Source organism: Myotis myotis, unplaced genomic scaffold (assembly GCF_014108235.1).
Source record: "Myotis myotis isolate mMyoMyo1 unplaced genomic scaffold, mMyoMyo1.p scaffold_m19_p_19, whole genome shotgun sequence".
Taxonomy (NCBI): Eukaryota; Metazoa; Chordata; class Mammalia; order Chiroptera; family Vespertilionidae; genus Myotis; species Myotis myotis.
The window spans coordinates 37,283,811-37,299,630 of record NW_023416323.1 but is presented as its reverse complement, the minus strand read 5'-3'; the positions used below and the strand labels follow the sequence as shown (position 1 = coordinate 37,299,630).

Here is a 15,820-nt window from a genome sequence, read left to right as displayed (position 1 = left end):
ATGTGACTCAGGCCTCCAGCCATGGAAAGAGCCTCAGCTAACCTCTGTGGAAGCCACAAACCTGATGGTTGTAAGCCATGGGAATCCGAGGTGAGTTGTTATTGCAGCGTAACCTCGCCTATCCTGACAGATGGAGCCACCAGGAAGAAAAAGTGTGTTGTTTCCTGTACTCAGTAGGAATGACTTGCCAGGGCCTGCATGATGCTGCTAAAAGGCTCAGAAACAATCCCACTCGGGGATAGGTGGGCTTTCCGTGGTGTGGTTGGCCCTCTGCATTCGCTCTCTTTGCAGACTTGGAATTCTCACTGAATTCTTACTGACTTGGAATTCTCACTGAAAGAAGAAACATTCCGTAGTTTCTCTGAACCGCATTGGCGTTCAGGTGTTCTAATGGCTCAGAGACGCTGCTGCTCACTTTATAGCAGACAAGGAAGTAAATGGGAGGGAATGTTGACAGTACTAAGCACCAGCTGTTTGCTGATGATCTGGATCAGCCAGTCCTTCATTTACCTCCCAAGCCCAGAAGCCTGACCAGGGTAACCTGGGCCTGTTGGCACAGGAATCTGGCATTTTTGCACCGATGACGTGCACTTTCTGTCGTTGTTTTCCTGGAGGATTTCCATTGGTCCTCTGGCTCCAGCCTTGTTTCTCAGGACTCTGGTCCCCCTATTCTCACTCCCCAACACTTTTGGCCACACATTCGCTTCTGCTCTCAAGTCAACCTTCTCTCTCGCACCTCTGAGCCATGGTACTAGTTGTTCCCCTGTTGGAATAACTTCTCCCTTTCCTGTTCTCCTGGCCAACTCCTACCCATCAGCTTAGAGGTCGCTTCCTCCGGGAGGCCTTCCCTGACTTCTCAGTCTAATGAAGATTCTCTGCGATGAAGACTCACCCCCTCTGTGCCTAGCAAAACCCTCAGGCCACTCAGCTATACCTGCTTGTTTCACTGCGCTTCCGTAAGATCCGCGAGGGCAGGCATGTGTGTCTCTCGTTCCCCTTTGTGCCCCCATGACCACCACGTGTCCTGGGAGGAGTCAAGGAGGGGAAAGGCCACTGTGTCCATTGGCACGGGCTGACCTGGCGTCTGTCTCACGTGGCTTTCTAATTTATGGGCAGCCCACCCGTCCATGTGGGGACCTGCATTCCAAGGCATGTCCTGATGAAAAATACTTGACTACCGCAAAGGGCTGCCAGAGACTGAAAGTGGCCGTCGGTACAGATGTGTCCACATCACCCCGGAACCCCTCTGACCCTCCACCATCACATCCTGGTCAAGAAATTGCTCCCAGGCCCAGCCTGAACCCTCCCCCCGCCCCAGGAAGTCTGCACTGGGTCAAGTGCCCTGGGGACAGTGCCCGCTCCTTGCAAAGTTCACTGTGCCCGTCACACACCACTGTGAGACTTTGAAAGAATTTTCTCATTTAATTGCAGTCCCAGCTCTAAGATAAGCCCTGCTAATCCCGAGGCACAGAGAGATGAGAGATTTTACCCGAAGTCACAGAGCTAGAAAGTGACTAGTGGTAAGTCAGCAGGCAGTCCAACTCCAGAGACCCCACTGTTTTCTGTAAATTGTAGTATAATAACATTATATAGTTGTATATTATATAATTATATCATTATTATAACTGTATAATCAATAGTATTGTATGGACCAGCTCACCATGGTGCAAAGAAAGAAATACATGGGCACCTGTCAACACACATGACTCTCAAGTTCAACACGGCTAAATGTGGGCATCCAGACATAGGAGGATAATATTACTATGAGGCTTAACCACACGCATAAACACGGCTATACATGCTTAAGGACACACACACATTCGTTAGTAAACTATGAAGAAACGCATGGGGCTAATGGACGCCCAGTTAGTTCAGTTTCCATTAGTCCACGGAGGGATGGATGCGGAGGGGCCTCAGTGGACGGTAATAGTTACCTCTCCACCTGGCGGTGCGTACGGGGTGTGGATAAAGATGCTGGTGCCCCACGCACAGCCCCACTCCCTTCAGCTGCTTTCACATCTAACTTGAACTCGGGCGCCCCCGTGTGGTCAGACAGAAGCTACCTCCTGGGACGTTGACAGGTCACACCTTTGCTGGGCTTCCATCCCTTCCCCGCCCTCATGCTCCCACTCCATACCCATCTCTCTCGGCAGCACACCCCTAATGAACCCAACCTGAGACAATGCAGAGAGCCGGTCTGCGGCCCGTGGGGAGGGCAGGAAGGAGGAGGCGCTGGCCGGGGGAGGAGGGATTGGATGGTGAGAAAGACGCCAAGGGGTAGATAGAAAACGGAGGGGAAAGGCGGCCAGCTCCCTAAGTAAGTCTATACATTCGAAGTGACCCCAATGAAAACACCAAATCATTTGCGGAGCTAGATTAGACACCTTAGTTTCACTTAAAAATAAAAAAGCAAGGAGTCGGGAGATCTGAAAGGAGGCGGGCAAGGCAGGAAGGAGGGAGGACCCAGGGGTAAGCCAGTGGGGCTGAGGGGGGAGGCCCTGAGTGTGGAAGGACAGGCCACAGCCCAACTGGCCCTGGCCGAGAGGCTACTGAGATGCCTGCTTCTCTCTGGGAACGGTGGCTGGGGGGGGGGGGGCGCCTGAGTCTCCTCTGGGGGCCCCTGCTTCCCCAGTCTGGACGGACCTGCTGAGCAGCAGCCTGCACCCTCGGCGCCCCTGGGAGAGCCCTGATCTTGGTAGATCTGCGCCGCATGTCAAGTCCCCAAAGGCTGAAGGCCCTTTCCTTGCTGGCTTTTCTGCAGTGGCTGAGGTTGGACGGGAATGGGGGTGGGGGATCCCCAAGCCTTTTAAAATGGCCATATCCACAGGCTCCTTAGAAAGGGTGCCTTAGTCTCCTTCCTGTGGGCCCGGCTCTTAGCGCTGACCCTGGTGCTGAAAACACCTTCCTGGGAGCACAGAGGGTGCCGTGGCAGGAAGGCTCCCCACCCCCACCCTCACCCTGTCTCAGGCAGACTGCAGCGGACTTCTGACTTCTACAGTGGTTGAGCTTCACCCTATGGACCAGGAGGTCAAGGTTTGGTTCCCAGCCAGGGCACATGCCTGGGTTGCTGGCTCGATCCCCAGTGCAGGGCGTGCAGGAGGCAGCCGATCCATGATTCTCTCTCATCGTTGATGTTTCTATCCCTCTCTCCCTCTCCCTTCCTCTCTGAAACCAATAAGAATATATTTATTAAAATAAATAAATAAAGGAAGGGTCTGCTTTGCACCCTGAGGGGTGAGCCTTGAATCAGTCACTCGGCAGCGCAGCCTGAATTGTCCCAGTGGGTGGGGAGGCCAGTGGGTGGGGAGGCCAAAGGCCTGCCTGTGGAATAACTTGGAGCAAGTGGCCCCAGGAAAGGGCGAGTTGGACTCTAGCAGTGGGCGAAAGGAACGGGTTTACGGGGCTGGAGTGCGAGCCCAGAAGAAGCCCCGAAGCCCAGGCTCGAGAGAGACGGAGACAAGCCCAAGGGGAAGGGGGAGGCTCAATGAGAAGTGTTTACGGACTCGGCTTCAGGAACAATACCAGCCACTGATGCCCCCACTCACCGAACCAACACGCAGGAAGGGAGGGTCTGCCATGTGCCAGGGAACGAAAGGGACAAAGGCCCCTGCCCCGTGGAGCCACATGCCGTGCAGGTGGGAGGCAGGCAGCGAGCAGCAGACAGAATAAGCAGATATAGTGACGGTGGCAGGTATGGCAGCAAGAAAGAAGAACGAGAGCGGAGGAAGAGGCGGGGAGGTTGCGATCTTAAACAGGGTCGGTTCCATGGAAAGGTGACATTTAAGCAAAGATTTGAAGGAGGTGAACAAGCGAGTCAGGCAGGTATCCAGGGAAAGGACATTCTAGGCTGAAAGGACAGCCTGTGTGAGCATCCGAAGGTGAGAGTGTTGCCTGGGTGGTTGAGGCACAGTGAGGAGGCCAGAGTGGTCCAGGCGAAGCAGGAAGGGAAAGGGGGGCGGGGAGGCAGAGCATACAGGGTCTCCTGGCCACTGTAGGGTCTCTGGTGTTTCCTCTGAGTGTGATGGAGAGCCACGGGGTGTTATGAACAGAGCACACTCCCGTTCCCTGTGGCCACCGTGCTGAGAAGAGAGTGCAGGGGCAAGGATGGAGGCAGGAGGCTGCCAGGAGGCAGCGGAGGGGCCCCGGGGAGAGATGACGGGCTCTGGATAGACGCTGAAGGTAGATGGGAAGTGGGGGTGAGAGAAAGGGGCGTCAAGGGTGGCACCCTGGTTTCTGGCTGGAGCAACTGGAAGGAAGGGGCTGGTACAGAACAGGGGAGGAGCTGGTGAGGGGGTGGACGGGGCTCAGAAACCCAGCTTCAGAGTTGGTGGGTGGGCGATGCCTGTTCAACGCGGCAAGTAGGCGGTTGGTGAGAGAAATTTGGGAGTCACTGGCATAGAGATGACATTTAAAGTCAGGAACATGGACTATTTCCCACATAGATGCACGAAGGCAGCACCAACGGAAGCACCTAATGTAGTTGTGATTATTATGTGGAAACGGAGGCTTGGAGAGAAGCGACTTGCTTGAAGTCTCACAGCTCATTGATGACAGAGCTAAATTCACACCCAGTTGGTTATCTGGCTGAGGGTCTGCTCCTGGCCCCTGGCCTTAGAGTGACCCCTTGCTTAACCCTCTATGGCATCTATACTAATAACAGCCTAGGTGGTCCTTGCGCCTTCATGTGTGACGTCGTCACAAGATGGCCGCACGCACAGCAGAGGCAGGGCCCAGCGGCCACTCCTCGCAGTGAGGCCTGGGGGTTCCGTGGCTCTGTGGGGGTGCGCGGAGGAGGCGGGTCCCAGTGGAGGAGGCGGGTCGCGGCTGGGGAGGGCAGTTGGGGGTGATCAGGCAGGCAGGGGAGCAGTTAGGCATCAATCAGGCCAGCAGGGGAGTGGTAATGGGGCAATCAGAGTGGCAGGCAGGCGAGTGGTTAGGAGCCAGCAGTCCCAGATTGTGAGAGGGTGCAGGCCGGGCTGAAGGACACACACACACCCCCCTCTCCCCCCGCGCGAATTTCGTGCACTGGGCCTCTAGTGTCATATGTGAGCCATGGATAGAATTTGGTTCGAGGGGTGGCTAGTCCAGAAAGAAGAGGACAGGAGCAGCAAAGAGAGTCACTAGTGAGGGACCACACTGACCCTCGCGGAAGCTGAACTTTGGGGAGCTGCAAGATGAGACCGGATAGGGGGAATGGACCAGACTGATAGTAGGGCTTAAAGATGGGCCTGACGAGTTACGAGTGGAGGGGGAGAGAAGCAGGGCGCCATTGATGGTTCGTACGGAGGGCTGTATGCTGTGAGAGCAGCCCTTGAGGAAGACCTATAAGACACCCGCATACTACAGGCTGACAGGGTCGGCAGGACCAGAGAGGAGGCAAGTTGTAGGTGCTGTGAAGGATTGGGGCCGAGCCACTGAGAATGAGGAAGTGAGGAAGCTGAGCATCACCCCACGACATCATGAGCGCGGTCTGGGCCTGATGCGCTGCGGGGGCTGGAGGCGAGGAATGAGTAAGGGCAACGTTCCAGACAGGCGCGGGGCAGATGAGGAGGCGAGGAATGACGCTGGCCTGAACTGAAAAAGGGGAAGTGGGTTGAGACGGAACTTGGTCTGGCCTCTTTTGTCCTTGGGGTTGAGTGAACCGTGAGGGAACAGATTTCTACTCCTCGGGAGCCTACAGTCTGCTCAGAGCTGGCTAGACCCCAAGGTAGATAGACCTAAGGCATCTGCCGGTACAGGCAAGAGCAGGCCAGGAGGTGTATTTGATCAGTCACTAGTCAAGGCTGAGGACAGAGATTTAGGGAGAGTCCATCCCAAGGCCAAAGGCCTGAGTGGGTGACGTCAGGGAGGGAGAGAGGGTTGCTCCAGGGGAAAACAAAGCCCAGGACAGAGCGCCAGGCAAGCTTCCGCCACTTGCCAGCTCCCGTGTCCTTGGGTCGATTTCTTAACCACTGTGGTTGGTCCGGTTTCCTCATCTGTAAGCTGTGGCTGGTAGTTCTCACTGCCTAGGGCTGTAGTGAGGGCAATAGAGACAAACAGATGGAACTGCTGAGGACCCGCCTAATCCGCAGTGAGAGCTCAAGGATGGTACAGAAAAGAGACCACAGAGAGCTCACCTGGGGCAGAGCCACGTTCTGAATCCTGTGGGAGGGATATCAGGAAGGCAAATGGCCCAGCCGCAGTGGCTCAGTGGTTGAGCCTCGATCTATCAACCAAGAGTTCACTGTTCGATTCCCAGTCAGGGCATATGCCCAGGTTGCAGGCTCGATCCCCAGTAGGGTGTGTGCAGGAGGCACCCGAACAATGGTTCTCTCTCCTCATTGATGTTTCTGTCTCTCTCTTCCTCTCCCTTCCTCTCTGGAATCAATAAAAGTACAGATGAGGAGACTGAGGTGCATAGAATTGTCCTTGGTCACACAACCAGAAATAGGCAGAAGAGGGGCCGGGACCACAGCTGTAGATCATGCTTCCAGAACATCTGCTGGTAACCACTGCCCCTCGGTGCCCTTTGTGAGGGGTTGGCATGTCCAGGGAGTGGCCGTCAAGGTTTGCGAGGCCCGGAGAGAGTGGTGTCCCTAGAGTCTCAGGGCCAGAAACCACATTACTAAGAATTAAATCACACGTAGGTAAAGAGGAAATAGTTGTGGGAGGTGTACACAACACATCGGAGGAGTTTGCTCATGAATGAAAGGAGAAATAGGGGGGCAGCATGTTGGGTGTTAGGAGGAAGTGGTGCTGGGGTCAAGGACAGGTGTTCTGGGAGCAAAGAGACGGGAACACGTCATCAGCAGAGGGGAAGGGGAACATGGGATGAGAGGGTGTGAAGAGCTGAGATGTGGGAGTGTAACTAAGGGGAGGATGCCCTTTGGGGGTGCAGAAGGAATGAGGAAACAGAGGAAAGTGGGCACTGAAGAAGGACATGAGGGTTTAAGCTGCAGTCTGAAGGAGGAGAGAAGTGAAAAGCCACCGCTGAAACAATTAGGTTTGGCAGGAGGCAGAAATGGCCGAACCCACAAGGAAGCTGTGAACTAGATGGACAGGGAGCCAGAGTGCCGTGTTCAGGTTCCTCTACCTCATCCTTGGCAGAGGACTCAGGTGTGCCTCATGAACTGGTGGGAAGCACTGGACCAAAAATAATTAGGACTGGAGTGAAGGAGCCCCTGGCTGGAATGCAAGCTGGACTCCTGTTGTAGTTCAGAAGCTTGTAAGTGTCCATGCATCGATCCATCATCCATCAGCCCATCCATCCATCCATCTGTCCTTCCTTCCTTCCTTCCTTCCTTCCATCCTTCCTTCCATCCATCATCCATCAACCCATCAATCCATCCATCCATCTTTCCTTCCATCCATCTGTCCATCATCCATAAAACCATCCACCCATCCATCCATCCATAGTTCCTTCCTTCCTTTCTTCCTTCCATTCATCCATCCATCCATTCGTCATCCAAAAACCCATCCATCCATCCACCCATCATCCATCAACCCATCCATCCTTCCATTTATCTATCCATCCATCTTTCCTTCCATCCATCCATCCATCCATCTTTTCTTCCTCCCATCCATCCATCCGTCATCCATCAACCTATCCATTCTTCCTTCCTTCCATCCATCTATCCATCTATCCACTCAATCACCTACCTCTGCATCCATTAAATAAACATATTTTATTGAGTACCTACTGGGTGCTAAGTCCTATAGTTACAAGTTGGAACATAAAAGAGATTCTATTTTCAAGGAGTTTGCAGCAATAAACCAACAATCACAATCCAATGGGAAGAGCGTGATAAGGAAGTTTGTGACCTGTGCGGACACAGAGGAAAGTGGGGACTGAAGGGAGGAAGTGAGGGTTTACGCTGCAATCCGAAGGAGGGTGGGAATGGAAGGAAGTGGGGTGTGAGAGAGTGTTCTAGACAGGAGGAACAGCCTGTACAAGGGTTTGGGTGTCACTGAGAGCCTGGCTTTCCCAGGAACTGAAAGAAGGCTGGCATGGCTAGAGCAAGTAACAGGGTGTGTGGGGGCAAAAGTTGATGCTGGAGAAGTTGGTAGGACTTCCATCTGTCCATCATCCATAAACCATGGATGGGTGGATGGACTTCATCCTGAGAACACTGGGAGGCATTGAAGGATTTCTGAGAGTGGGGAGCCTTGCTCAGTTTGTGTTTTGGGATGATCGCTGGGCGTTAGGAGGAGGACAGACTAGAGGGCACGCCTGGAAGCTGGGTGCTGCGTGGGGGGCCTGTCCAGCGGAGAGATGGAGGGGGTGGCCATGTGAATGGTGGGAAGGAGATGGAGTCAAGACACATCCAAGTGGCTGACTCAGAGGTCTTGCTGATTGAACGTGGGAGTTGAGGGATGACCCTTGAGGCTCTGACCTTGAGGAATCAAGCAGACTGACAATGAGTCAGAACAACGGACTCATCAGTGAGCAGGTCAGGCCCTTGGGACAGGGGAGCCGGACATGCTCTGGGCTCAGGGGATGGTAAAAACATTCAGGCCTTCACATCTCAGCCCCCCTCGGTCTAGGGGGTCTAGCTTCAGCTGGGAGAGGATGGAGCCGGGTAGACAAAGGACTAGATCCTCACCCAGATGCTACCTGAGACCCCGGGCAAGTGCTTGCACCCCCTGGAGCCTCGGCTGACCCGGCCGTGACCTGGGGTGACAACTTATGCCATCACTGTCGTGTGGGCTTGGAAGGTGATAAGTTGCTTCCACCCCAGCAACCGGTCCCCTGCTCTGCAGCCTGGGGCGAAGTTCTTGGTGTGACAGCAGCATCCCTGGTCCCAGCCCAGCCCACAGGAGAGCCAGGGGTGGGGAAGGAGCCCCCTCTCCCTCCCTTTCAGGGTAAAGGACCAGGCTGAACGGGTGGGGGGGTGGGGATGTGGACTCCCACCAGTCAGAGGTGTTGAGACGGAGTCGGCATGGCCGCGTCCTCCCACGCAGGCCCAATTTCCCACTGACTGTCCTCACAGGCCCCGTCTGGTTTGTTTCCCTGCCTGAGCCCTTATCTTTCCTCCACCAGGAGCTCCCTATCCCCGGCAGCCCCTCCACAGACCTCTGGGTCACAGAGTCCACACAGCGCCATGAAGGCCTCGAGACCTTATCACAGGCCCAGGCTCCAGGACACCCGTCTGGAAGGTCCCTTAGAATCCGTGTCACGGCGGGAGGAATAAGCCGGTTAATCCCTGGTGAGGAAACCACCTGAAAATGTCCCTGGTCTCCGCGGCCTCCCAAGGGAGGCCGGGAGGTGTGCTGGCCTCTGCGGTTTCTCCGAGGCCCCTGCTCAGCCTCACCTCCTTCTCCTTCGGTCCCCTGCTCGCTCTGCCAAGCCTCATGGAAAGCCCGCTGTGTGCCAGGCACTGTGCTGGGAGTGGGGACACAGGGTGGTGGGCAGAGAGACACGCCCCGTCCTCACGGAGCTTGCTCTCCTGGGGGCACATCCAGGCTCTTTCGTCCTCCAGCATTTCGAGTTGTTTCCCTCGTTTATCTCTGCACAGTCTGTCCTCTGCACCTTTACTAAGCCCTTTGCTCATGAGGAATGCCTGGTCCTCCTTCTCTTGGCATAAATCCTCCCACCCACAGCGCCCAGCTCAATGGCCTCCTCCTCCAGGCAGCCTCCCAAGTTGTCCAGTAGCATCCTCTCCCCACTCTGGGCCTCACGGCCCTTTATCTCACCTGCACATCCCTATGTGGACCAGGCCTTGCTCCTCCAGCCTCACCAGCTTCGAACTCCCCCAAGAGCAGGGGCTGCATCTGACCTCTGCCTGCCCCACAGTCCCAGCCCAGCCAGGCATACAGCAGGCGCTCACTGGCCCTCTTGCTGCTCTGTCCCTCCTCCCTCCCCAGCCAGGCAGCCTGCAGCAGCCCAGAGCTAGTGCAGACCTTCAGTTCCTGCTGCTGTGGCCCGTTCCCCTGAAGGGACAGGGGAATTCGGGTCCTTCCAGAGAAAAGTTCTGAGTCTTTGGCAGAACTGGGGGACTCACAACCCACTCGGGAGTTTCCCCAGCTGTGGGGGCCGGGGCCTTGCCATAAACAAACTGCTACTCCATCACAACAGCCCCCTCTTGTCCAGCACAGGGCACCGTGCACAAAGGACCCTTGTGGCAGGTGGAGAAGCCACAGGTGGTGGGCAGAAGCCACTGGGCAGAGGCCACGGGGAACAGAGAGGTCAGGAGACACTCTACCCCACAGGGCGGCATCAGCAGACACACTCCCTCTGCCTCCAAGTGGGACCCAGACCCTCCCCACCAGCGTGGGACCCAGACCCTCCCCCCCACCTCTGCCTTTTGTGTTTCCTCTGGGCCCAAAGCTCTGCCTCCAGGCAGGAGGCCCCTCTCCCCTCTCCTCCATTGCATGTGCAAATGAACAGCTGCCTGGATGACACAGTCATGGCCCAGCCAGGCGGGCAGGGGGCCAAGAACCGGCCCAGACTGTGGCTTGAGGAGTGGGTGAGGTTAGGGGTCTCTGGCAGGTGATGAGGAAAGCAGAGAAATGCGCCCATTGTGACGGGCCCCTGGGCCAGCCCAAATGCCCCTCTGCAGATGGTGAAGCTGAGGCCCAGGGAGGGTCTGTGAGCAGTGAGGCCGAGACCGGGAGAGGGGATCCTGCCCACAGGAGGCTCTGCCATGGACGGGGCGACTCCCTGCTCCCCAGAACTGAAGCAGCCTAGCCTCCCAAGGTGCCCTGGGGGAGGAGGAGCACCTGGCTCTCCCGCCCGTGGTCCAGTCCAGAGTCACGGTTTCCTCTCCAGGGTTCACAGCTGAGCACCTGGTCCCAGTGGAGTGGGTTTCACAAACACCACCTGCCGTTATCATCCCTGGTAATGGCATGTGATTGCAGGGGCGGCGTCATTCCAGGGGTTATCATCCCTGGTAATGGAATGTGATTGCAGGGGTGGTGTCATTCCGAGCTGCCCCCAGTCCCTCAGGGACAGGGTGGAGCCAGGCCTCCATCCCAAGTGTCAGGATCAAAGTCCAGAGCTGCCCACCTGGAGGTAGGCGGGGCTCTCACCTAATGAAGGGGCTCTCCTGATCTGGCCTGGGGAGCCCTAAGCAGAGGATTGGCCATTTTCTCCGCTGACCCGATGCACGGATTCTGTGGCCATTGGGTGCATGGGACGTCTGCTCCGGGCCTGGAGAGGGCTGGACCCTGACCAGGTGTCCCACGCAGACTCGGCTCTGCTGGGAGCCAGAGGTGTCCTCGCTCAGGTGAGACCCTGCATTTGGGGGAATGTGCCTTCCCAGGAAGACACATCAAATCTGGGCTAAAGGATGATTAGAAACTGCTAGACTCTGCCTTCTGTGGCTCAGGGGAAGACCCTGAACTTGAACTTGAGAAAGGAGCCACGACCAAAGTTGTCTGGGCCTCAGGCCTTTCTCAGAATGAGATGGTCCTCCCTGCAGGGAGTTGCCCGTGTGCCCGTGCACCCGGCTGGTCCCCCGAGGAGAGGAGCCCCTTTTGCACCCGGAGCGCCTCCGGGGACAGGTTAAGCAGCCTCTCTCGGCCCCTGCCTGGCTGTCCCCCTCCCAGGGCACCGTGCACAAAGGGGGTTCGAAGCAGGACAATTCCAGTCGAGGATCAAGCTTTTTTTGTCCTAAGAGGAACCAAGAAATGTCTCTGCAAAAGGAGAAGTGTGTCGCCGTGGCCCCCGGATGAATACCCCACCTCTGTCCCCACTTGAGCCCCTGTTCACTGGAAAGCCACAAACATTCCAAGCCTGGACTTCTACAGAATCATCTCAAGTTCTTCGAACTCCACTGGTCCAGGGAAGGATGGGAGGAAGCGCTGATGGGCGGGGCCAGATCCCAGCGAGGTTAAATAGGTCACCTCCACCCTGGGCGCCCATCCTGTCTCCCCCGGCTGAGGGACCGCACGCAGAGACCTTCTCTGGGCTCCAGCACCATGGCCCCATGGAAGACGCTGCTCCTGCTCACCCTCCTCCTGGGGGCTTCCTTGCAGGTCGCCCGTGCAGGTGAGAGGGGTCGGGGGGCAGGGGCGGGGAAGATGGACACACACACATTTGTGTGTTATTTGCAGCTCACTTATTCCTGCAAAGATGTGAGAGGTCAGCAGCAATAGGATTTTGAGGGAGGCGTTGAGAGAAAAACAATGATGAAGGGGAGGGGGAGGAGAGGAGGCTTGGTGAGGGCTCCCACATCTCACACTCCGATGGTGTGAGCCGGTGGCTGTGATTGTGTTTCAACAGCGAAAAGTGAACAATTCTCAGAAGAATTTGTCAGTGTATGTTTAATGAATGGGTTTTCCATACCCTGAGGGAATCGGGTAAAAGCTGGAGACTCGGTTCCCAGAAGATGTGAAGAGAGGTTTTTACATTCAGTTGGGAAAGGAAGGCTGAAATCAGACACAAGCTGGCGAGGGCCTGCCCAGCCCACGGGCAGCCTCGGAGGAGGTTATCTTGTCAGGGGCCACCTTCGGCGGCTGTGCCTGTGTTCTCACTCCTGTGAAGCGAGCGCTGAGCACCTCAGCCCTGAGTGAGTCAGACCAGGTTACAGCCTCTGGATGGTCGAGGGCAGCCAGGCTTCTTAGAAAACATGCTGGTATGGTAGTAACGAAGCCACACGTCTCCAGCTTGTCTCTGTGCAAGTGTCAGATATTTGTCGTTGTGCAGAGATGAGGGAACTGAGCCCCTGGGCCTCTGTCTCACCATCTGTCCAATGGGGGATGAAGGCACCTGTCTCAGGTGTGCTGGGGGACCGTGTGAGCTGTGCAGAAGGCTCAGCCCGGAGCTGGCGTTGAGCGTGCACTCACAGATGCATACACAGACACGCATGCAAGTAAGCATGCACCACTCCCCCAAACACACACAGGTACACACACTCAGACATATGCACACACACACACCCTCCCAAGCACACACAGATACATGTGCGCGCGCGCACACACACACACACACACACACACACACACACATACAGGAGCTCCCAAAGCCCACAGAGACCTTAGGCACATAAATGTGAGCATGTGACACACAGACACGTGCAGGCCCTCTAAATGCTCCCCACACAGAAACACACTCACAGATCCTCCCATCAACACAGACACACACACACAGATGTGTACAGACTCCTCTCCACAGACGGACAGACACACACACACAGACGTGCACAGACTCCTCTCCACAGACGGACACACACACACACACAGACGTGCACACAGACTCCTCTCCACAGACACACACACACACACACACACACACACACACACACAGACGTGCACAGACTCCTCTCCACAGACGGACACACACACACACAGACACACACACACACACACAGACGTGCACAGACTCCTCTCCACAGAGGGACAGACACACACACACAGACGTGCACAGACTCCTCTCCACAGAGGGACAGACACACACACACACAGACGTGCACACAGACTCCTCTCCAGACACACACACACACACAGACGTGCACAGACTCTTCTCCACAGACACACACACACACACAGACAGGCCCCTGCCCACAGCACAGGTCTCACACCTGCTCCCGCCTCTTCCTCCGCAGCTCGAGGGATCAACGTGGGCCGGGAGTGCTGCGTGGAGTACTTCAAAGGGGCCATCCCTGTGCGGAGGGTGGTGCGGTGGTACCGGACCTCGGAGGAGTGTCCCAGGGCTGCTGTCGTGTAAGCCTGCGGCCCCGCCCCGCCCCCCCCCCCCCCCCCGATCCTGGGGGCTGAGCATGGGAGAGGGAGGTCCTGGAGCTTCCAGAAGGGCCCCTGGGAAGGAGAAAGGAGAGTGTGGCCTTCACGTCCCCTCTGTCACCCAGGCCCTGCCCCTGAACCCACTCCCCGCCCCTCCTGCCCCCGCCCCCCCCCCCCAGTTCCCAGTTCCCGGGCTCTCTGGAAGGGAAGAGTCACTGAGGCAGAGCCTGAGGTCCCAGATTTCCTACTGACCCCGTGTGACGTCTGCAAGTCCGGCAGGCACAGGACGAGGCTGCTGGGCTCTGTGGAGCCTTCTGCCCTGACACCCCCCGGTTTTCTCCCTCTGTAGGTTTGTAACTGTCCAGGGCAGGTCCATCTGTGCGAACCCCAAGGAAACCACGGTGAAGAAGGCGATCAAATACTTGCGAACCATCATGAAGTCACATGACACCAGGGTCCAGGAGTCCTGATTTCTCCCTGGACCATGTGGAAACTTCAGTGCCTCAGTGTTCACTACCCCAACCCCCCAGCGGCCTGGGTCCAGTGGGGGCCACCCAGGGACGGAGTACCATCCCTTTCCCAACTGGAACCGAGGCATGAAAAGCCCCCATTAAAGTCTTTCTGCCGCAGTCTGTGTCAGTGTGTCTGTCCCCCAGGCTGTCACATTGCTGGCCCCTTGGAGAACATCTGGTCCTGCCCCATCCAGGTCAGAAAGGGAGCTGAGGCTCAGAGGGACCTGGGGACAGGCCACACTCGGTGAGGGAGGCCCTGGTGTGAGAGGCCTAGGCAGGGTTGGGGCTGAGGTAAGAGCAGGGGGCGTGGATGAAGAGGCTCGGCAGACCTCCCCCACCCCCCCGGGGTGCATGAGCAGGGAGAGGTTCTGGGGAGCATTGTCTGGGTTCTCTCAGGTCTCTTGTCAGACCCCTAAGTCCCCAATCTCCTCCCAGACCAGCCTCTGTGCTCACCTGTGACCTCTTGCCCGGTCCCCTTAAGTCTCTGACCCAATTCTGCAGATGTTTCCAGCTGGGGAGCTCCCTGGCCTGGGGGTTCCTGCAGCCCCACCCGCATCTTGCCCACCTCTCACTGCAGAACCTTTGCAAGACCCTCAATGGTCTGCTCTCGACTCCCAGCGGTTGCCTGCAGTCCCTCGCCCGGGATCTCACATCACGGCACTAGAGGCCAGACCCACTCAGGATACTCCTTCACTGATGGTCCCTTAGGGACTTCACGCCTGCAAACCCTCACTTCTGCCACATGTGATCTCGCCACAGCAGTGAGGGCCCAGCATGCTCACAGGCCCCGCTCAAATGCAAGGACAGGCATCCACTGGGCGTGGGGGGCTAAGGGGCGTCCTGGAACTCTACCCACCACAGGGGCTTCGCAGTCAAACTAGAATCTAGCCACACCCAGAACTGAGCTCCGCCCGCCGGGACCAGGAGAAGCAAAAGCAAGCTTCGAGCACTAAAACCAAAGAACGCTTTTATTTATTCGTAAGATAGGAAAATCCAGGGCTCTCAGACCCACACTCTCTCCCAACTATTTGGCCAGACCCACTCCGAGTCTGTGAGGGCGGTAACGAGAAGGGTCTCCTGCTCAGAGAGGTGAACTGTGGGTTCAGGTCTCTGTCCTGCTTCCTCCAGCTTCCTCCTTTCTTCTAAAGGAGCCGGAGAGGCCCGGTTCCTAGAAGGACCAGCCCCACCGTGCGGGCACAAGTCTCCAAAACAGCAAGTTCTGTGGTGCAAGTTGAGTTTGCACGGCGGTCAGACACCACACACATCCCCTCGTCACAACTGGTCCGTGGAAGTACACGAGTTTAATAGTAACTGCAGATAACAGAACACAGGTGCAAAACACGAAAACACGGGTGGGGATGGAGGGGTACAGGGACTATGATCACAGCAACCCCTGAGTGACCCCCTTGGTGCCCTGAGGTGACGAATCCCTTGACTCACGTCACCAGGAACTGCATGGTGCGTAAGCCACCAACTCGGTAAGACACGTAGCGGCGCCCGCTGAGCACAGAGTAGGGCAGGGCCCTGTCACGGAGTTAATACTCGGGGAGCCTGGGCGCGGAGTGTTATGATCAGCACGCTGACCCCGGGAGGGGGACCTCTCCAGGACACATCCGATTCCCTAACACTATGAGGAACCGGCCCGCCCC

The 15,820-nt window shown here is 56.7% G+C and overlaps 1 protein-coding gene across 1 annotated transcript; it reads left to right on the top strand.

The window, feature by feature from the left end:
• Positions 1 to 11,767: 11,767 nt before the first annotated feature.
• On the top strand, positions 11,768 to 14,288 carry CCL17 (C-C motif chemokine ligand 17). Its single transcript, XM_036345797.1, has 3 exons — positions 11,768 to 11,968; positions 13,524 to 13,641; positions 14,009 to 14,288. The coding sequence occupies exons 1-3, from the start codon at positions 11,899 to 11,901 to the stop codon at positions 14,127 to 14,129; spliced, it is 309 nt and encodes a 102-aa protein (XP_036201690.1). The 5' UTR covers positions 11,768 to 11,898; the 3' UTR covers positions 14,130 to 14,288.
• The last annotated feature ends 1,532 nt before the right edge of the window (positions 14,289 to 15,820 follow it).

Excerpts from the sequence above, each read along its gene's own strand:
- CCL17 (XM_036345797.1), top strand. The coding sequence starts at position 11,899 with ATGGCCCCATGGAAGACGCTGCTCCTGCTCACCCTCCTCCTGGGGGCT. Across the intron at positions 11,969-13,523 it reads CTTGCAGGTCGCCCGTGCAG|CTCGAGGGATCAACGTGGGC; the intron begins GTGAGAGGGGTC and ends CTTCCTCCGCAG. Across the intron at positions 13,642-14,008 it reads TGTCCCAGGGCTGCTGTCGT|GTTTGTAACTGTCCAGGGCA; the intron begins GTAAGCCTGCGG and ends CTCCCTCTGTAG.